At 47.1% G+C, this 21,724-nt stretch overlaps 1 protein-coding gene and 2 non-coding genes across 7 annotated transcripts in view; 2 read left to right on the plus strand and 1 right to left on the minus strand.

The window, feature by feature from the left end:
- The window catches only part of TAF4B (TATA-box binding protein associated factor 4b), a 98,203-nt gene that overhangs the window by 43,067 nt on the left and 33,412 nt on the right, over positions 1-21,724 (minus strand). For all 5 annotated transcript variants that reach the window (XR_011472217.1, XR_011472215.1, XR_011472218.1 and 2 more), the window contains exons 12-14: positions 17,887-18,012; positions 15,630-15,686; positions 10,826-10,936 (exon numbers count right to left, since the gene is read on the minus strand). Coding sequence is in view for 1 of the 5 variants with exons in the window: in XM_070421252.1 (XP_070277353.1) it covers positions 10,826-10,936; positions 15,630-15,686; positions 17,887-18,012 (294 nt within the window). In the remaining 4 variants the exon portion in view is untranslated. The remainder of the gene's footprint in view (positions 1-10,825; positions 10,937-15,629; positions 15,687-17,886; positions 18,013-21,724) is intronic.
- LOC139014754 (small nucleolar RNA SNORA23) lies at positions 16,604-16,741 on the plus strand. The gene has a single exon (XR_011472308.1). It is a non-coding gene; the product is annotated as a small nucleolar RNA SNORA23 (small nucleolar RNA).
- Positions 17,098-17,204, plus strand: LOC139014832 (U6 spliceosomal RNA). Its single transcript, XR_011472357.1, has one exon. It is a non-coding gene; the product is annotated as a U6 spliceosomal RNA (small nuclear RNA).

The raw sequence follows: 21,724 nt of genomic DNA on the forward strand, positions 1-21,724 counted from the left end.
GCCCGCATTCTCGGCCTCCCCGGGGCCACGCAGCCTCCTACCGACCTCTCTACTTCCAGCTCCATTTTGCGCCCTTCTTTGCTGCACAGACTGTCCTCTTTGAAGGGCTTGGACACGACTTTTGGGAGTAACGGGGATGGTCAGCTGTTCTGAGTGGTGATTCCACAGGTGCATGTGCATGTAGCCCTATCAGAGCATGCACTTCGAATGTGGGCAGTCTTCTGCATGTCACCCATATAATAAAAGCCTAAGCCACCCTTACGGCAGAACAATCAGAACGACCAGTCACTATGATGCCGCACTGACCACCAGGGGGCAGATGCTCAACACAGGAGCTGCCCCCTGGTGGTCAGTGCACTCCCACAGGGGGAGCGCCACTCAGCCAGAAGCCAGGCTCATGCTGGCGAGTGCAGCAGCAGGAGCCTCTCCCTCCTCCGCAGCAGTGCTAAGGAGCAGCGAGCAGGTGGGCAGTAAGAAGCGAGGGATCCCGGACTGCGAGAGGGTGCAGGCTGGGCTGAGGGGACCCCCCCCCCAGTGCACAACTTTCATGCACCGGGCCTCTAGTTATAGAAATAAAAGGGAAAGGCTTAAGCGGTTCAGATCCCACCACTCTATGTTCCAAACACCTTCTGGTTCCGTCACTACCCTGTTAGAACCACAAATTCTAATCATTCCCTCCACATTTTTGTTTTTTAGTTAGTTTTATTTTGATGGAGAGGAGGGAAGTCCCGCTTTATGGTCTCCAAAATACTGGGGTCAAAACAAGTCAGCTTCCATGGCACCCCTTGTCCTGAGAGCTACTTGAGCACCTGCTAAGCGCTCTCCACACATAATCCACTTTCTTTTACATAAAACTACAGCATGTTACATGGGTAACGTTCCATTTATCAAATGAGGAAACTAAGCTTAGATAAGTTAAGGTCACACAGCAACATTAGCTGGGACTCAATTTCTCATTTGATCTAAAGGGAGGTTTGCCCTGGCTGGGTGGCTCAGTTGATTGGAGCACCGTCCCATATCAAAAGGTGTCAGGTTCCATTCCCAGCCAGGCTACCGACTGATGTTTCTCTCTCACATAGATGTTTCTCTTTCTCGACCCCTCCCTGCTTTTCCTCTTTCTAAAATCAATAAAAACACATCTCCAGGAAAGGATAAAAAATAACAAAAATAAGTAATAAATGGCGTGTTCTTGGTCACTGCTATATTGCCCATCACATCAGGTACAAACCCATCACTGGCTCCCCCCTCCCGACCTCAGTTCCCATCGCTCCTTTACAGAGCACCTAACTCCAGCCGAAGGCAGAGATCAGCCAACGGCCACTCCAGGCCAATCTACTCATCTTCTAGGGCCATTTCAAGTGGTCTACTCCCTCTCTTCCTGCAGGGAATTCTCGCTGTGGCAAGCACCTTACACAGTCTATCACAGCATTTGCTGCCATCACCACCCATGCCCACTGGACCACGAGTTCTCGGAGGACAGGGACTATCATCTCTATGACATCTAGGACTTAGAGAACACAGACGAAGGTAGATTAATAGCAACACTTCCTGAACTGGATGCAGTGGTTTAAACAGAACCAATGTGAGTTCTAACTGTGAGTGGATAAAGGAAGCGTGATACATAGATACTATGGAGGACTGTGCAGCCTGAGAAAAGATGAAACACTGCCATTTGGGACAACATGGACCTTGGGAATATCGTGCTTAGCAAAGTAACTCAGACAGAAAAAGTCAAGAACCTATGATTTCACTCACATGTGGGAAATAAAGCTGAAAGCAACAAGTGAACAGATAAGAAAAACAAACCAAAACCCATCGACACCGACCAGAGCATGGTGGTTATCAGAGGGGAGTGAGGAGCAGTGAAGGGTAAGGGGGTCAAATATAAGGGGACAGAAGATCTGACTTTGGGTGGTGGGCACACAGTGCAAAATGCAGGTGATGTACCCTAGAAACGGACACTTGAAGCCCATGTAATTTCATAACCAATGTCACCCCAATAAATTTTAAAAAATGAATGAAACCCAGGACACCTGCATTAAGAGTTTTCGAAATATCAAAGTGTACATACCACTATTTTAAAAAAATAAGATTGGAATAAAAAATACAGATTTCCTAGACAAAGGGTACTTTTATGAAAACAAAACCCTCGATCCTCTCATTCTTTTTTTGCTATACTTCGTTTCAAAAACATCTTGATCGGGTGGGAACCTCCTTTCTCCACCCAGGACTTACACAAGAAAAGCTGCTTCCCTAACACAGGAAGCAGACCTTCTGGTTCTGTTGCTATCCTTCGATAGCCATCACATTATCATTATTCCCTCTACATTTTTTTAATGGCGGGGAGGGACGGCCTTCTTATGATCTCCAAAATCACTGTGGTCAAAACAAGAGTCAATTTTTTTAAATGTTTAAATCCTACCCGAGGACATTGTTTCCATTGATTTAGAGAGCAGAAGAAACACACAGAGAGAAACATCCATGTGCAAGAAACATAGCGACTGGTTGCCTCCTGCACAGACCCCAACACTGAGGTCCGTGCCCTTAACCGGAATCGACCCAGAGACCCTTCAGTCTGAGGGGTGAAGCTCTAACCTGTGAGCCAACCCGGCGAGGGCAAGTCAACATAATTTCAACTTAATTTACACATATTCACAGGATGACTGGGGGCATCTACCTAATGGTCAAATAAAATCTCCTTAAAAGATACTATTCAGCTTTGGGGGATATGATGTCACAACCACATTTCTACACTCCTTAAGGTGAAACGTGGAACCAATGTTAGCTTGTCACTCCTGCAGGCTCTGGGTCAGGAGCCATTTGTACAGACACAGGCGACTTCGGCCAGGAGTGGCGGCAGCACCAGCCGTCCCCCCTCCCTGCGGCACTGCCACCGGGAGGTGGTGTCACCTCCACTACTGCACGTTACCCCATCGAAACGTTTGCCTGACATTTTTGCAGAAGGGGCCCACCGCTTGGGATTAAAAAGTAAACATTAGGAAGAGAGTTAAGAAGGTGTGTCATGGGCAGTGAGTGGCAATGTTGTTGTATATTGGACTTATCTGTTTAGTTATACAGCGCACGGAAGTAGAGACACTTTTGAAATTGGCTACATTATGCTAAAGCTGAGTCTCTATACATTTACAGATGTTTTCTACCAAGAGTTTGCCCAAAATCAGTTATATAGTGTTTTATACAAATTGTGAGATTAAACGGTCAGGTGGATGTGCTATGTCTGGGCAACTCTACCTCCATGTAAACACCCAGAAACATGTCCTTTGTTCATCCACAGACACACGCAGGGAAGTTTAGCACCACATTTCCTGGCAGCCCCAACTAGGAACAACCCAAAGCCCATTGAGAGTAGAAGAGATCGCGGTGGAGCAGTCACACAAACGGAGTCCTACAGCAGTAACCAGCTGGAACATCACAGAAATGTTAGATGGAGGAGCAGACACAGGATTATACACCGTGTGAGTCCCTTTCTCTGTGGATGAAAACGGGCCTGGCTGCAGAGGTGAGGACAGAGGCCCGAGGGAGAGGACGGTGACCAGAAGTGGGGGAGGTTTGCTGGCGATGTTCTCATTGGCGCGTTGGTGCTCTGGAAAATCAGAGCCTATGACCGGGTTCTTTTCTGGATCCATGTTACATACCTCAAATAAAAAACACTTAAAAAAAACCTTGGTTAGGTAGGAAATAAAAGGGGGAGTAAAGAGGGAAAAAGAGCAAAGAGAACAAAGCAAATTTGTTAAGCAGAAAACGCGTACAAAGACCTAATGATCTGGGTGAGGAACAAAGGGGTCACAGGTCATGCGTGTCACGTGACAAGCCTGAAGGGCCCGGGGCAGAGCCGCATGGCAGCTGCCGGCACAGGGTTGAAAAGCAGGTCACCCGACAGGATGCGGCAGCGCCCGGGGCAAGGTTCTAAATGAAGCCACCCAAGGGGCAGGCGGCCCAACAGAAGCGCCTTTCATGCTTCACACTGGCCCAAGGTGACAGCAGCCTCGCCCCTAAAACAGTGACCGCCTAGAAAGTCAGCCCTCCTCGAACCCAGACACAAACGCATGCATTTTATTCCCGGGCTTGTGATCTGGGCGAGTCCAGTCAGACTTGTCATTTTCACAAGGACTGGCAGAATCATCAGCCACCTCTCCATGACCATAGGAAGGGGGGCCGGGGGCGGCGGCGGGGGCCATGCACAGTTAAGTTAAAGCCCTTTCATCATCAGTGTCATTCTCTTCCACCCACGAGTCCTTTCCCAAAGCTACTCTGCACTGGCTTCTGGTCTCACCACACTGTCAGTGCCCAGAGCACTGGTGTAGCTCAGAGACCAGACTCTGAAAGGAGGAAAAAAAGACTGTGTGCCCACGTGCTATTCATTTCTGAGCGGGTTTTCCCCATCGACGCTCTACATGAGGATATGCCTTAGCCGGGACTCCTCCTCTGAAGAGGGTCAAGGGAAGGCGGAGTCCAATGAGGAGGAGAAAGGATGCCTGAGCAGGGCACACAGATGCTCCTGGCAGCACAGCGAACGGGAAGCCCGCGGCTGCTAACAGCCCGGCCACGGAGTGAGCCTTCACTGTTCAGTGGCAGCACGCCGCGGATTTCTGCTTTTATAACCAAACTTCTGAGGTGCTCTTCTGCTCTAGTAAGAAAATAACGGTCACGTGTTTCATCGTGAAGGTGTCTGCTGGCTCCTTCTCAAAGAGCTGATCCAATACCCGTCTTTGCAGGGACACGCATCATGGCCTCTGCCCCTCACTGGCCTGGCTGCGAAGAGTCAGCAGACAGGATATTCACGAGAACTGCAGACGCCTCGAGATTGTCTCTGGTGTTACGTTTCTCTTCGTCCATAACCTGATGCCATGTATGACAGATCCTGGCAGTCACAGGAAGCCGCCACGATCCAGCTGGAATTAGCAAGGTGTCTCATTACCAAGGGTCACACTGCTGCCTCCCCAAAGGGGAGCGGACAGACACCACCTCGGGACGATCTTAAATCCAACCGGGACCCTTGGGCTTCTGGGCCTTTTAAAGTCTCTTGAGCATTTTTAAATAGAAATAAATTTGGGCCTCACAAAGAAAAAAAAAACTGTCAGTCACCAATTTCTAAGAAATAGCACCATTTTAAGAATGATACAGTAATTTTAAAAATGCACTTATCCAAACACTCATTCCCTTGGCCTCCTAGAGCAGGTTCTGTGGAGGAGCCCTTAGGAGCCTTTCTGCTGCTCCCCCGTCCTTACACGGCTGCCGCCCTACTGAGAGGCCGAGCCCTACTGAGAGGCCGAGCCCTACTGAGAGGCAGAACCACTGGGACCGCCCCAGGGCCCGTCTCCAGGGCAACTCAGCTCTGTGCGGCTCACGTGTTCATCAGCTCAGAAGTTGCCTGGGCTACTGGGCATGGGCTAGCGGAACCGAGCAGTTTTGTGTTGGGAGCGTAAAACACGCAGGAGGCCCGAGAGTGGCGACCACTAGCTGTCCCCCCGCAGGCACCCCACACAGCACTGAGCGTCTCTGTGCCTCTGTTTCCAACCTGCAAAGTGCAGGCAGTGTGGGTGACTGTGGGTAGCGGCGGGGGGGGGGGGGGGGGGGGGGGTGCCTGCTGGAGAGCTCCATGGGACCAGGGCCTGGCAGGAGCACACACTCAACAACAGGAGGCCCTCACTTTAAGAAATTCATTCCTCAGTCGGTTGGGAAGCAGGCGGCTTCCAGACAGAGATGCACGTAACCCTGGATCCAGGCCTTTCCTTCTATCCCCTGGTTAACTGGACGTTCCTGCCACCTTATTCTCAAGTCCTGGCTACCTTAGAGCTCATCTGTCCTGCCACTCTCCCCTCGCCCGCCCCACACACACCCTCGTCCGTCCCAGTGAAAGTTTTAAATGTAGTGGAGCTCTGAATGCCAGCAGAGGATCTCAACCTTCCTAATGCCGCGACCCTTTAATACGGTTCCTCATGTTGTGGGGACCCCCAACCATAAAATTATTTTCGTTGCTACTTCATAACTGTGATTTTGCTACTGTTATGAATCGTAATGCAAATATCTGATATGCTATATGTGTTTTCCGATGGTCGTGACCCACGGTTGAGGACCGCTGGCTAAAGCTAAACACTAGACTAACGGGCATTTCACACACATGGCAGCAAGTGAAGGGCCTGTCCTGGGACAGGGATCCCATAAGCTCCTGCAATCACAGCGAGCAGCTCTCAGCTGGACAGACCGGCCACGCTTATCAACAGGGTCTCTAGACGCTAATGTCCACCTCTCCCAGTCCACCCCGAATCGTAAGACAAGGAAACAGACTGCGTTCCTGAACCCGAACAGTGAACCAGGAACGAAAAGGCAATGCTCACCAGAGAGCCGGACAGCTACATCACATTCCTCAGACTGCCACCCGATGTTACTCTCAGCCCATGTTACCTCGGCAGCTCTCAAGGGACAACTCAAGTCTCAGCCTTTCAGGGGAAAGAAGGCAAGAACTAGGCACGGGACCAGGGGGTGAAATGAAAGAAAAATGACACATCTTCTGAGTCTCAGAGGCAGGATCCCTAAAAAGCGCCCTGGCTGCTTGGCTGTGTGACAAGAACTCGGACACCGACATCCCAAAGACCCGAGCTCCCAGGACTGAAGGACAGCGGAGGAAAAGGCCTGGCCGAGGCTGACTGCCCTCTGCTGGCCAACGAGCAGGACTTTTAAGCAACAGATTCGCATTTATTACCTTCATGTTATTCTTTCTGAGTTATTTCAGAACACTGACAACCCTGCATGTTAACTCGTAGAATCTTGTCACTTCTAAGTCTTCTATAAAAGTAACATGTCCGACTAGACTGATGTGACATGCAGCCATGGGCTCTGAGTTCTAATGGCTGCGTAATGAGAGAGCAATAAGGATATCCTGGTTGTCCTGTGTTAATGACCCCCATCTTTATCCAAAAGAACGCCTTCTGAAATTCCAGACCTCATTTTCAATTTCCTCGTGAGGTCTCCAACGGAATGTCCCACACAGTCACCATGTTTCAAGTCCTATTCCTCCCTCCTTTTTTTTTTTTTTTAATATATTTTATTGATTTTTTACAGAGAGGAAGGGAGAGAGACAGAGAGTCAGAAACATCAATGAGAGAGAAACACCAATCAGCTGCCTCCTGCACATCTCCTACTGGGGATGTGCCCGCAACCCAGGCACATGCCCTTGACCGGAATCGAACCTGGGACCCTTCAGTTGGCAGGCCGACGCTCTATCCACTGAGCCAAACCGGTTTCAGCTCTCCGTCCTTCTTTTCTTTCTTATTTAAAGGTCAGAAACTCCCTATGACCAGTATGAATATTACACTGCAATGAGAATATTCCTAAAATAATGAATAATCCGATAATACTGTTTTCCTGCTTAAAATACTCCAATGGCAAATATCTCCTTCATGACCAGGTCCAAGCATCCAAGTGTGACAAACACGAACGCCACGAGCAGACCAGAGCTTCCCCCGCCGCCTCCTCTCTCTCATTCCTTTCTCCTCGCAGACTGTGACCATGCCACCGGACAGCTTCCCCTCTCCCCACAGCCATCCTCTCCCGGCCTCCTCCTCCAGGCCTCCATCCCATCCTTGGACCACATCACCTGAGTTCTTTAAGATCAACACAGGCAGCACTTCCCCCAGTGCCACAGACACACACTCACCACGTCGAGACGCGGTGCGGCTCCCGTGTGGGTAGCAATGCGCTGTATCTGACCACCACCACAGGCATCCAGTGAGGGCAAATACCTTGAACTTCCTCACTCGCCAGGAGACAAGGATTTGTGCCTCTGAATATTTTAGTGTTTGGCACTTAGCTGGGATCCCGTCAATGTTTCTGGTACAATCAGGTGTCTAGTGCCCAGTAACACCACTGAACAAACAGTGAAAATGAGCCACATTATGGGCTTTAGAGCACTTACATGAAGACCCTTCTGTCATCCTCAGCTTTAAGCCAAACACATTTGGGAGAAAAATATACCGTCTTTTGATGGCTTGTTCCCAAGCATTACTCAGCCCACCAACAACTATCTCATCCACTCACTGCCATGAAGCTGCCACCACACATGATATCGGAAATGAAAACATATGGGGACGGATAAATTACAATATGCCAATGAAACGTGTAGAACATCTGAAGACATGGATCAGATGGACACATTATGTCATTATCTAAAAAAGCAGATTAACAGAAATATTACTGTACTATGAATTTTGTAAAAATATGATAGGATGTGGATAACTTTCTACAATAAACCTATTTTTTTATGAAAATTAACATTTTAAATATAATAAAAGCCTAATATGCAAATCGACCAAATGGCAGGATGACCGGTTGCTGTGATGTGCACTGACCACCAGGGGGCAGATGCTCAACGCGGGAGCTGCCCCCATCCCGCAGCCCCAGGCCAGTCAAGGTGGGTGCCAGCGGGAGGGGAGGCGATGGGTGGTGGCGGAGGGGAGTGGCGCCAGCACCAGACTGGCCAAGGCCCTGCCTGTGGCCCACAGATCGGCCCTGATTGCCCGCCAGGCCTAAGGACCCCACCCATGCACGAATTTCATGCATCGGGCCTCTAGTTTTAAATAGAAAATTTTCTATTACAGAACCAGGGGAGGAATGCTGACATAAATGCCTAAATAGAAACAGTTTGAGGAGCCAAAAGGGTTATGTGCCAGGGAAGAGCTGACAGTGAAGGACCCGCTGGAAATACAGGAAGGAGACAGAAGGGACTCCAGACACGAGATGAGAAAGGCCAGGCTTCGGAACGCCTGTTAGGCATTTGAGCGGAGCCAGGCTTTGGAAGTGGGACAGTCCCCATTTCACATCACATGAGGCAAATGCTGCTTTTAACTCTCTGAGTGCCAACCAATATCCTAGAAACTATGCTAAAATTGCCAAGGCATTTTTGCTGATTTTACAGCAGTTTAGGAAAAAAATTATGAATCGCAAGTAAATGAAGTTACACATTCAAAAACTTAAGGAAACCTTTACTACATTGACATATTTAGCAATATCATCATCACTAATAAAGGCAGACTGAGAACTGGATGCCATTTCGAAGACTTGATAGCGCTCCTGGCACTTTTGGCGAAAGACAGGGGCACGATTGCACTCCCTGGCACTGTAGGGGTAAATACCCAAATGTGTCCTTTGTCCGTGATGGCAGCAGACACAAACAGCAAGCTGTCTCGTACCCTGGGAAGGTCAGCACAACATGCTCCAAACCACTGGACTCCTAGCAGGGCACCGAGACGGCAGGCCCTGCGCTTTGGGGTGCTCCCCCTGGCACACATGCATCTCACCAATGTCCAGATTGCTGCCTCTCGCTCACTAGTCCCAATAGCTTGGTATCAGCATTTGCATTCGCATAATGCCCTGGAAGGAGAGGCTATCCAGGTCTGGAAGACTAGCTTATGACAGCGGCCTGACTGAGAGATGGTTAGTGAAGGTATATTGCTGAGCCTGCCAGTCGAAAGCATCTAATTCTGACTGTCTTTACTAGTAAGGAGAGGAAAAGCACGTACCAGACCATACCTGCACACCAGGTGCCAGGGGCTGCCCTGACTTGCTCTAGCAGCAGCCACAGCTGAGCACTCACCACAATGGAAGCCACACCCGGGGAAGCTTATATGAGCAATCACCATCCCTGAGAGCCACCTGTCGTCTTTACTGCCCCACAGGTGAGCTGAAGGGCTGTGGTCGGAATCACCACTGCAGCACCTTTCCCACCGCCAATGCGGCTCTACAACCTCCTGGGGGAACAATTTCTCATTTGGTGGTTAGGCCACATTCTAGTGGCTCTACTGGGCTCTCTCTCAGTCCCACTCAGGAGCCCACGGAGAGAGCTCTAGTAGGCATTAAGTAAGTCTATTCCAATCATGCATCCAGAAACACGGAAGCAAGTACCTCCGCCTACTGGGAGATGGGCCTCAGCCCAAACTCCATGGACAGATGGCACACGGTAGTGCTTGGGTCCCCGAGAACTCCTCAGGCCCAGTGTCCAGAAATCCCTAGTCGAGTAATTGTCCCTGCGATGCCCAGTCACTCCAGTAGCCGGCTGTGCGTCTTGGGAAAGGCGAGGAGGAGATGCACGGCAGACATGTGGGTTGGACAGCCGGGTCTTTCCTCAAGAGGACCTGGCTTTCCCATCTTTCAAGGTCTCCGGGTCCAGGAACTGGCTTAAGTCCACGGATGGGCTGAGGGGCTCTAACTCCGATATCTGCTGACCATTGCAGTAGCTACACCTAGTTAGGCTTTAGCAATTAAGAGCCACCTGTGTCTGCCACCAAGCTTCTACCACTCCCACCGACTTTAGGATACTGGTTTGATGGCAACCATTTCTGTCATGAAAGAGAACAGCCACCAAAACCCCTAAGACGCCGAGGTGCCCGCCCCTCACGAAGGTGTCTCGCCGAGCTCTGTGGAAAAGAACAGCTGAGGGACGTGGGAAAAGAAGCCGGCAGATTCGATCTTCACAGACAAGCTGGATTCAGATACACAGGAGAGTGAGGGTTATGTAAGACTGCTACAAAGAATGCACAGAAATAAAAAGCTGAGAGAGCGAGCCTCAGGTTGACTAGAGATGGAATATAGGGAGAAATACAAAGTAAGTATTAAGTAGGAGTAAAGTTCAAGGAGATACATACCTTACAACCGGACAGAAATTTAGGTTTTATAAAACAGGCAAAGGGAAATTTTCAGGAGCATCTGGCAACAAATGCGTGCAAGGCAGGGTAAACCATCTGCATGAATTGCTTCCCTTCGGCTGGCTTTGCTGACGTGAAAAATAAAGTAGCAGGCATTCCATCCCTACCTCACTCCCAGGCCCAGCCTCCAGGGGTCTCTTCCTCCGCGGCCCAATGGCAGCCAGGGCGGTGAGGTTCGCATCTCGCTGCTGGATCTGTGCGAGCTCCAACTGCTGCAGCTAGAAGATGGGAGGAAGAAAGACAACGTTTACACACAGTGCTCAGAGGGAGAGGAGCTGGTCATGGCGCCTACTTCTGTCTTTGTCACATATTTAAAAAGAGCAGATGGAAAATAGGAAATAGTGCATGTGTCTGGTGAGACAGGCAGTCTCCGGGAGACACAACAAGAGGTCACTTCAGATTAACGGAGAATAAACCACAGGTAACGGAGTCGTAAATAAAGCAGAAAACATTTAACTAAAGAAAACTAAGAACCATTTTCTATTTGTTCCACAAATGACAGGAGAGCAATCCTTCTTTTAAAATGTGTTTGTGTGTGTGTGTGTGTGTGTGTGTGTGTGTGTATATATAAAAACTAGAGGCCCGGTGCATGAAATTCATGCACTGGAGGGGGGGGGGGGTCCCCTCAGCCTGGCCTGCCCCCTCTCATAGTCCAGGAGCCTTCAGGGGTGGGAGGTGACCCGGCGTTCAGGGGAAGGTGACGCCCCATCACACCTCTGCTGCTGCCACAAGATGGCCGGCAGGGGAGGGCAGTTAGGAGCGACCAGGCCAGCAGGGGAGGGCAGTTGGGGGCAACGGGGCCAGCAGGGGAGGGCAGTTGGGGGCGATCAGGCTGACAGGGGAGCAGTTAGGTGTCGATCAGGCTGGCAGCGGAGTGGTTAGGGGGTGATCAGGCTGGCAGGCAGAAGCAGTTAGGAGTAATCAGGCAGGCAGGCAAGCGTTTGGGAGCCAGCAGTCCCAGACTGTGAGAGGGATGTTCGACTGCTGGTTTAGGCCCAACCCCTGGGATCCCAGATTGGAGAGGGTGCAGGCTGGACTGAGGGATACCACCCCCCTCTCGTGCACGAATTTCATGCACCGAGCCTCTAGTCCTTTCTATAAACAAAAATCCAAAATTCTTCAAGGTACAGGTTTTCTAATCTCTTATGCGTTTTAATCATTCAATACTTATTCTTTTGCCCCGTTTCTACAGGTTGCACTGTGACACGAACATGTCAGCAGGTATATGTCCTGCCTTCACTTTTCTTCCTTCTAGTCAATAACAAATGAAAGTGGGAATGCTAGGACCTGTTAAAAAGGAAGTGAATTCTCTGTCTCACTCTGCACCGTTGCCCTGAAGTCACATTTCCCGATGGAGAAAGAAGACATTCAAGAGGAAAGAGGGTTGTAGTGTAGATAACAAATGCGCAAGAGGAGTCAGGACGTTTGCCCTGACAACTCCGGATGGTGGGGTGAGAAAGGGAAACATGAGGGCTGGATGGCCATCCAGGGCACCGCACACACTTGGACACGTCTGCAGCTGCATGTAACAAAGACGTGCCTGCTGTTTGAAACTGGAATTTGGCAATTAGGAATCTATCAGAAACCTTTCTCAAGCAAGGAGGGAAATGGAAGAATGTCAGTGTTTGCATTTTAGGAAAGGTATCTAGGAAAAAGACTTTTAAGTCAAAATTTAAAAGTGTCAGTATTTAAAATATAATGTTACAACTGAGAGAACGCTTATATTTTTTCAGGCAGAAATGGAAAAAGGGCCCTAACCAGTTTGGCTCAGTGGATAGAGTGTCGGCCTGCAGACTGAAGGGTCCCAGGTTCGATTCCGGTCAAGGGCATGTACCTTGGTTTCAGGCACATCCCCAGTGGGGAGTGTGCAGGAGGCAGCTGGTTGATGTTTCTCTCTCATTGATGTTTCTAACTCTCTATCCCTCTCCCTTCCTCTCTGTAAAAAACCAATAAAATATTTTTTTTTTTTAAAAAGAAAGAAATGAAAAAAGGGAAGAAGCCCTAAAGTTGAAACAGGGATATCCAGACATGTTAGCCCCACAACAATAAGGTTTCCAAGCAGACAGGTAACCCGCCGGGTCCCTGAGGACAGCGTCAGTGTACTGGGACAGCTGGAGGCAAACCCAGAGGCAACGGTTTTCTTAAAGTGCCAGATGAGAACGCCCACACTGGGAGAAGTCACTAGAAGGATGACGAACATTTGATAAGAACGTGCCAAATGTAAGTTTGCCCTGATGTCCAGAATTCAAAGAAGAAATGACAGCCTCTACAGCTGCATGAGAGAGAGGGATCCATAGGGGAGAAGAGCCAGATCAGAACTCTCATCCTCACCAGGCGAAAGCACACATGGACCATGACCTTATGCACGAGGGGATTCAAGCTGTGACTTAATATTTATGTGACAGACGTCATTGCTGACACACTTCCTGGCAACAATCAAGCTGCAACTTCTCTACACAGCTCTAGAGTCCTGTGTTCAGAAAACGCACTCACTAACCTGTTTCCTAGGACCGCCTGGTAGACAGGTGGAAAAGGAAAGAACGGCAGCTCTAAATCAAGGAACTCTAAGAAATCTGTGCTAATTTTCACAAATGAACAAAAAAAATGTGTGCCCCCCCCCCCCCCCAAAAATATCAGAAACTAAAGCTTTATGCTCCATGCCACTGTGATAACCATGAGCACATCCCAAAAGATAACCTGACAAATGGCCAACTCCATTTTATTAAGGGAGAGTCAGTGACTTCTGCACTAAACGAGTATGGTATCCTTCTGTGCTGGACTCTAAATTAGGCCCCTCAGAACATTGAAGTCAGTGAGAGCTCTGGGGGTCAGGGGAAATGAAATGACAATATTTTACTTTATCAAACATTTGCAACTAACATAGAGTGGCTCTGTTCTTGGAATAGGGCCAGTGTATTTGATTTTTTTTTCCAATCAAATGGATCCAAGATAGAAAACTTTCAAAATATTTTGGAAAGAAATTATATTGAATCCATTTAATCTTGCTAGGAAAAGGAACTGAATGAAGGTGGCAAGGGAGAGGGGAAACACAGCTTGGTACCACCTGCTCTCATTAAGAGAGTACTGTTTGTTCACATTTACTCTTACAAATTAAAAATAAATGCTGTCTACCAATTCATCTCTCAGGAAATAATTCTACACAATATAAAACACAAACAAAGAAACAAACAAAACCATCCCACAGAAACCGCAGGAAAAATTAATCTCAGATTCAGATGTTTATGAAGGAGGAAAAGGCAGGTAAGATCTTTAAGGATAAACAGGCAGGTAAGATCTTTAAGAATAAAAAGGTGAGCTTTATGATACATTATTTTCCACAACAGGGTTACAATGAAAAGAAAGTGCATAAGCATCTTATCAATTCTTAATTAAAACAAAGAGGGCCACCCCTGGCTCAGAGCAATAGCTGCCCATCCTCAGATACCCATCACCCAGCCAAGCTTGCTGATAAAGGATTACAGGTACAGTTCTCATCATACTTTCTTCAGATACTATTTTTACATAAGTTTCCCACTGGAAAGACACGAGCATGGGAAATGTTTTGCTGTTGAAATGGAATGTTTCTGGTTTCGATTCTCTTTACTGGTCTCCCTTCCAGCTCTCACCCCAATCCAGAAACCCTGCCATTCAGAGCTCATGTGCTTTCCTTCTCTACTTGAGTGTAAAAACCCACCCCGACTGTAAGATTTTTACTAGATTTCCATTTGTTTTGCCTCAGCTCCTACATTAATCCACACAATCAGGGCCTTTAAAACCTTCATGAATAACCTGCTGCTGCTGGCCCCTCGGAGCCGCGTGCAGCGATGTTGAGCAACAACAAATTTCATAGTTCAAGAGGCGCAGTTAAGGAAAAGGTGGCTCAGGAAGTCACTCTGATTTAGCACAAAGATCCTTAAAATTCCATGAAATCAGTCAAGTAACTATAGAAACCAATTTTTTCAGCTTCATATCACACGTCTCACACCTCGATTGTCTGTCTTATTGTCTGCTGTCAGATCCTTAATCAGAAATGTGAACGGGCTGGATGATTTATTCAGCAGGGAAAAGAATCTGTAGGTCAAGTGAAAAATTTCACACACACACACACACACACACACACACACACACCAGCTTCAACCTCAGGTACTTTCATTTCCTTCTGTTCTCTGCAGCTCTGGGGGCAACTCCAGTGAGATCCAATATTAAGGCTCAATTAAAATAAGCTCCAATTAGTGGAGCTTTTTTCTCTGGGGCTAGAAAAGTCAGGAAATGGATATTGGGAAATGTAAAAAGTCAGCTACTGAGAGGAGGCTGCAGACATAAATGAACTTATTTGTTGATTTCTACAGTTGCTATGCAGAGGCCTCTGGGAGTAAAAGCTTAACCAGTCTAAGCTATAAACTAAACCCCTGCAGCTAAACATGAACTGTGTGAAACAAGGGCTCCATTCCAGAACAGAAAACTGCTGGGCCCAGAAAATTAAAAGCCAGAGGCGTTTTCCATTTAAAACTAAATCCCAGTACCGCCTCCCAGCCAAAGAATTATAAGCAGTATCAGATTTACAAAACGAACAATTACCCTGGAAAAATGTAGCCTATTGTACAGTCCCAGATGCTAAATCTCAGAAGTTACTTTTCCCCCTTAATCCCACATTATTTCCCTCCGAGTGTGCTGCTGGAGTTCACAAAGAGCCCTTCTAGGCAGGCCTGTGCCTGGAAGCAAATGTTAAAAGGAGAGCGAGCACATCCTCACTGACCTCATTCGAAGCGCTGCCCTTGCCCTCGGCGGCTCCCGTCCTCTCAGGGCCTCTGCACATGGCATGCACGGCCAAGGCAGCCCTGACTCCACGCCAGGGGAGAGCTGCCAGCCGCCCCCCACACAAAGGCAAACGCGGGAACTCGGAAGTCCTACCTCCTTGGCTTTCTGCTTCAGTCTCAGCTGCTCTGGGTCTTCTTTATTGGCACGGCTCTATCAAAGGAAAAGAAAATTTAATAGAAATTACAAGCATCTAAACACCATAGCTGCCGTTAAATATTTAATAAATGACAATTTTCTCTTGTGATTGAAAACCTGAGCTCCAGGGGAAATGCCTCAGTCTAGTTCTGTGCACTCTCCCTCCCCACCCCCACCCCACCCCCACCCCGCCATCGCCAGTGGCTGCTGCAGCTCCAGCCCGGAGCTCCGACCCCGCATGATGCTAACAATGCCAGGCAGGTCCAGAGGAGGCCTGACGCTGCTCCTGCCAGGACGCTAAGCACTACAACACCATGGTATGGACGCAGGAAAAGAAAAGAAGGGTAACCGTTGGCTTAAAGCAGCGGTTCTCAACCTGTGGGTCCCGACCCCTTTGGGGGGCGAACAACCCTTTCACAGGGGTCGCCTAAGACCATGGGAAAACACATATATAATTACATATTGTTTTTGTGATTAATCACTATACTTTAATTATGTTCAATTTGTAACAGTGAAATTGGGGGTCACCACAACATGAGGAACTGTATTAAAGGGTTGCGGCATTAGGAAGGTTGAGAACCACTGGCTTAAAGGAATGAAAACAATCAACAATGGCGACTCTTTAGGTAAAACCATTTTGGGGGGGTGGGGGGCAAGGACTACTAAAATCAAGATTCTGACTAGCTTCGAACCAATTCTCTCTCTTAGAAAGTGTAATTAAAAAAAAAAAAAGTAGAAGCCTGGCCAGGGTCACCAGGTGGTTGAATATTGACCTTTGAACCCGGAGGTCACGGTTTGATCCCAAGCAGGGCACACGCCTGGGTTGCGGGCTTGATCCCCAGTAGGGCGTGTACAGGAGGCAGCCAATCAATGATTCTCTGATTCTCTCTCATCACTTATGCTTCTATCTCTCTCCCTTCCTCTCTGAAATCAATAAAAAATATATATACTTTTAAAAACGCAATGTGGAACATCATGTAGTAGAAGAGTAAGTGAGGAACATAGTACTGGCCTAGTGTTGTCTCATTGAACATAATTTACCACTGGCCAGCCTCCAAATTCTCACACAGGAAAAAAAAAAGATCCAGAGACAGAGAAATACCAAACAGACCATCAAACCTCAGAGGGAAGACCGGGGGGGGGGGGGGGGGGGGGGGGTTGGGAGGAGGAGGTAAGACAGCAACCAAAAGACTTATACGCATGCATATTAGCATAACCCATGGACATGGACACTGGGGCAATGGGGCAATGGGGGCTTGTCCTGGGGGTGGGAGTGGCCGGGGAGCGGTCGATGGGGCAAAAAGGAGACTTATAATACTGTAAACAATAAAAATAAAAAGAATCTTAGTCAAGGAGATGAGCGTTCTTCATATAGTTCTGGCAACTTTTTGGCAAGCATGATATAATTTTTTAAAAATTGTTTCTGGTGCTCTCTTCGGCTGCACATATACTAAAATTGGAACGATACAGAGAAGATTAGCATGGCCCCTGCGCAAGGATGACACGCAAATTCGTGAAGCGTTCCATATTTTAAAAAAAAAAATTGTTTCTGAAAAGCGATTGCAATGTAATTAGGAACAAATATTCTAAAAGGGGTGACTGCCAAGAACACTGGAAACTTGCACTAAGGTGTTTAAAACACAAAACAAAACTAGCCCAACTCGAAGGCTACGCAAAGGCCCAGACCTGGAAAGAAAGGTGGGGCAACATGCGAACTGCAGTGGGATGAGCTTCCCTCCCCGGCACCTGCAGCCCCGGCGGATGTTACCCAGGGAAGAGGAATAAATAACAGCATCCCCTGTTCCCTCTTTACTCCCTCTCTAACCCATTTCTGGAATCCTACAGTTTGTTCCATAAAATCCTAATTACTCTTAATTTTACCCATACCTTGCTGCCTGTCTACCTTCCCAATTTTCCTCTCTCAACTTCAACGTGCTTGGCACAGATCAATCATATAGCTAAAAACACCATGAAAGTTGTATGAAACATTTGTTGGGGTGATGCGAGGCAGACAGAAATTGAGAAGGAGGTATCTCAATAAACTAAATTAAATGAAAGCCACCGTACCCTCCCATCCTGGGTGTGAGAAACTTTATCAAAAGAAATCCTTGAGAGAAAGCGGAAGCCTAGTAAAACCAGGACAGTCAACCAACGAGGAAAGCAGTTCTGCCCTCCTTGCCAGGCATGCTCTCTCAGGGGCCAGGCCGGGCCTCACCTTGGCTGCCTTCAGCAGTATTTCTCTTTCTTCTAAATCCTTTCTCTGCTTCTCCAGTTGATCCAGCTTTTCGAGAAATTTGAGCTGTGACCTGGTATCACTAGACAGGATGTAATTTTCACTTGTCTGGAAATAAAAAAAAAAGATTTATGATGATCCTAGGCAACACCTTCTACATTAGATCTTGTTACAAACCAGCTAACGGCAGGAACAGCAATATACAACAGGGCCGCTAATTTTTCAGAAGTATTATTTTAATTTGTTAAACAAACATAACAAAAAAAGAACTTTAATCACCCTTAAAATTTGAGAAATGATTAAGCATTTAAATTTCGAAGAGTTTTCCAAGTAAGCTTCATTGGGAAAGGGTGGGGGAACTCAGCCAAAGGCCCTAACAAGAAGTAGAAAGCAACAGAGTGTAGCATTTAACTGTAATCTAAATCTTTTTAAATTACTGTCTGTCTGAACAGACTTTAATATGATTAATTAAATCTTAGGCCTGTGAAGGATAAAAACAAAACAACTGCTTCCCTGAGAAATAGACCGAAGATGGAAGTTACCACTCTTGTTTCCACTGTCGGATCACTCTGACCTTCTCAAGGGAATACAGTTCCCACCAGACTAGCAGCTGAGAGAAGATGGCGAACATTCAGATCCTAAACCCCATTTTGAGGATTCCCTTCCGCCAAGCATGTCTAACCCACGGCCCTCGGGCCGCATGCAACCACCACGAATATTTTTGTGACCCAGCCAATGTAACGGTATGTAAGAAACATTTTAATAAAAATTTAGTGACTTAATTTTTACCATATCCTGTTGTACATAATTAATAACGAACTACAACGCTCCCTAATGACTGATTACTACAATCGTGTTGCATTCATTTCACTTTCGTGCCTTACGCACAGGTGCACCATTTCTCTCCACTAATACTTGCAGCGAATATTTTAGCAGCGGATGGCCACGTCATTAGTCTTGGACTGACTTGTTCGGTGTGCGCAACAGGAAATATTTCGCTTTCGGACAACAAGAAAAATAGGTTTCTTTGCACTACACTTATTAATTTGTGCGGTTATTCAGTGTCTGGTAAGTAAATGTTCAAGAAAAAAATATTAATTTTTATTAATATGTTCTATTATTTTGTTAACAATTACTCATTTATTTCATTCCTTTGTATCCAGCATGTCTCTATCCAAATAAACCTACGTTTCTAAGAAAATTGAAGCTTTCGTGTGTTTTTTTTGCAGCCCACATAAACTTAAGCCTTGTTTATTTGACCCATTTTGCCTTTGAGTTTGACATGCTTGCCTTCAGCTATGAACTTGGGCAGACCTACGTTAAAAGAAATTAAGTATCCTATATAATCCTATATAATAAAAGCCTAATATGTAAATTGTTCGACTGGAAGTTCGACCACTCGATATGATGTGCGCTGACCACCAGGGGGCGGTGTGGAACATGGCAGGCATTGGCGACACGGTACTGGCAGTGGGCAGCAGTGGAGGTGCTGCCGGCCCCAATGGGCCCCAAGAGCAGGACCATGGTGGGATGGTAGAGCAGGTGAGCGGCCAGCGTCAGCCCAAGGTGGTTGTGAGCGGGGACCTGATCGCCCCACCAATCGCTCCGCAGACGGCAACCATCAGGGGCAGGGGGCCCCAAACAATTGCCCCACAGGCAGGATGGTGGTGGAGCAGGTGAGGGGGTGGCACCAGGCCACAGCGGGCTGCCAGGCAGGGCGCCAGGCGGGGCTGCAGGGCTGCAAGCTGGGGCTGGGAGCCTGGGGCCCGATCCCTGCAGGCCACCCCAAGGGACCTCACCCGTGCACAAATTCGTGTACCAGGCCTCTAGTACACTTTATAAATGAGAGCCATAACAGAAGAATAATTATGTCTTAATTGATCCATAAAATGGTAAAATTTACGTTGTTTCATTTATTCTGATATTTTAGAGTATAAAACTGTGCTTTTCAATCTAAACACTTTATTTTCTTCACCTGATCCGATGACCTACCCCTCCCCTCTAATGCATGGATGAGTGTGGGTACTTGTGGTGGAGGGCAATTTCCCATCAACATGTGAGACACCTTGCCTCCATTCGCCTAGTGATTCAGACATCAAGCTACAGGAGAGGGACCAAGGAGACTGCGTAATTGGGAAACTTGGAATGTTTCTAAACATTCAGTCCAACAGCCAGTCTGGCTTGTAAACCATGGGTACAGCACCACTCCCAGCTTTGTTTCACCCCATGCTTATGGCTGATCCAATTAACTGGGACTGAAAGATTTCCTATGTCCAAGATTCTTTTTAAATTAAATGTTATTGTTGGTATTTCACTAGATCACAGAGTGTTGCGTAGTATAACGAACAAAGCTGTATTAGTGCTGCTTATTTTACTTCACATATAATAACAAAAAGAATTCTCAAGTGCTTTCTAAGTTAAATAATACAAGATAGAATATGGAATACATTATAGGCCAACCATAGAGATATAAACATAATAACCAGTGGTTTCTTAAATACTTCATCTTTACAATTTCTGTGTTCAGATACACTGGAGATCGTTTACTTCACAAAGACAACAAACAGGAAATTAAAAAGGGACACAGACTTTCCAAACTTTAACCCGATCTCACTCCCACACTGAGGTTCCTCTTCTCCCCCGACTGTATAGAGCCACCTCTGGCTTCATGAATGATCCTTACTGTTCTCTTCCTCATACAAAACAAGTGAGTACGTTCTCCTCCCCTACCGAGTACCTGACCTTATTTCAACGACAGTACCCCCATCTCATCCTGTTCCCTCCTGCCTACCCAGTGGCCTGAGTGAAGATTTCATGCACCACAAGGTATGGTTTGGCAATAAAAATACAAGGACCTAGACCAGTGGTTCCCAACGTGGGCACATGCCCCACTGGGGGGCAATGTAATTTTTAAGGGGGGCAATTCGAGAATGAATTATTAACAGTGAATTTTTTGTATTTCTTATGGTTCTAGGGGTCTCATATACAGTCTATAAACATATTTATGCATTTCAGTTCTGTTTTGAAACTTTATTTGCTATTTTTCATATCAATTCATATATTATTATTCTTTTAACCATTTCTTAGTGATGTCTTCCTTAGGACTTCAACTGTCCTTTTGTTCTTTTATTTTTCTCTTTCATGGATTCCATGTTCTTTGGAAGATTGTTTAGACCAAGTCAATGGCCTTTTAGGCTTCCTCCACATGAATAGGAGCTCACTTTTTGAATAATAAGAATTTTATGTCATGGGGGGCGTGGGGGGGGGGAGGTGGGCATCAGGGTTTTAGAGATGCTTAGGTGGGGCGTGGCCTAAAGAAGGTTGGAAACCACTGACCTAGACCAAATGCTAACATCGTCAGTGAATCCTGCTGAGGGAAGACCACAGTTCCTTTCTACTGGAAGCAGTGAAGCCCCCTTACAGCTGCGGACATGCGAGCTGTCATCTTTCTTCCGAGGGAAAACACCTGGCAGACAGATCAAAAGCTTTGTACCGGGCGTCACTTTCTACTTCCTCACTGAAATCTCAGTCTATGGACTGTGATTGATTAGAGAATTATATCTCACCAGGCGAAAGGTTATCAAAAGCAGATGGATTTGAAATGGGGGGGGGGGGGCGGGGGGGCAATTTTGCTTTTAATAAAAGTAGCTCACTTTTGTGAAATTCATGGAGTAAGGACATACAGATCAAGAGACATATGAAAACATGCTCAAAGTCACTCATCATCCAAGAGGTGCAAATCAAAATGACAATAAGGTACCATCTCACACCTGTCAGAATGGCTGCCATCAACAAATAAACAAACGACAAGTGCTGGCAA

This window comes from Myotis yumanensis, unplaced genomic scaffold (genome assembly GCF_028538775.1).
Source record: "Myotis yumanensis isolate MYYU_CA2020_CCGP unplaced genomic scaffold, mMyoYum1.0.hap1 SCAF_7, whole genome shotgun sequence".
In the NCBI taxonomy this organism is placed as follows: Eukaryota; Metazoa; Chordata; class Mammalia; order Chiroptera; family Vespertilionidae; genus Myotis; species Myotis yumanensis.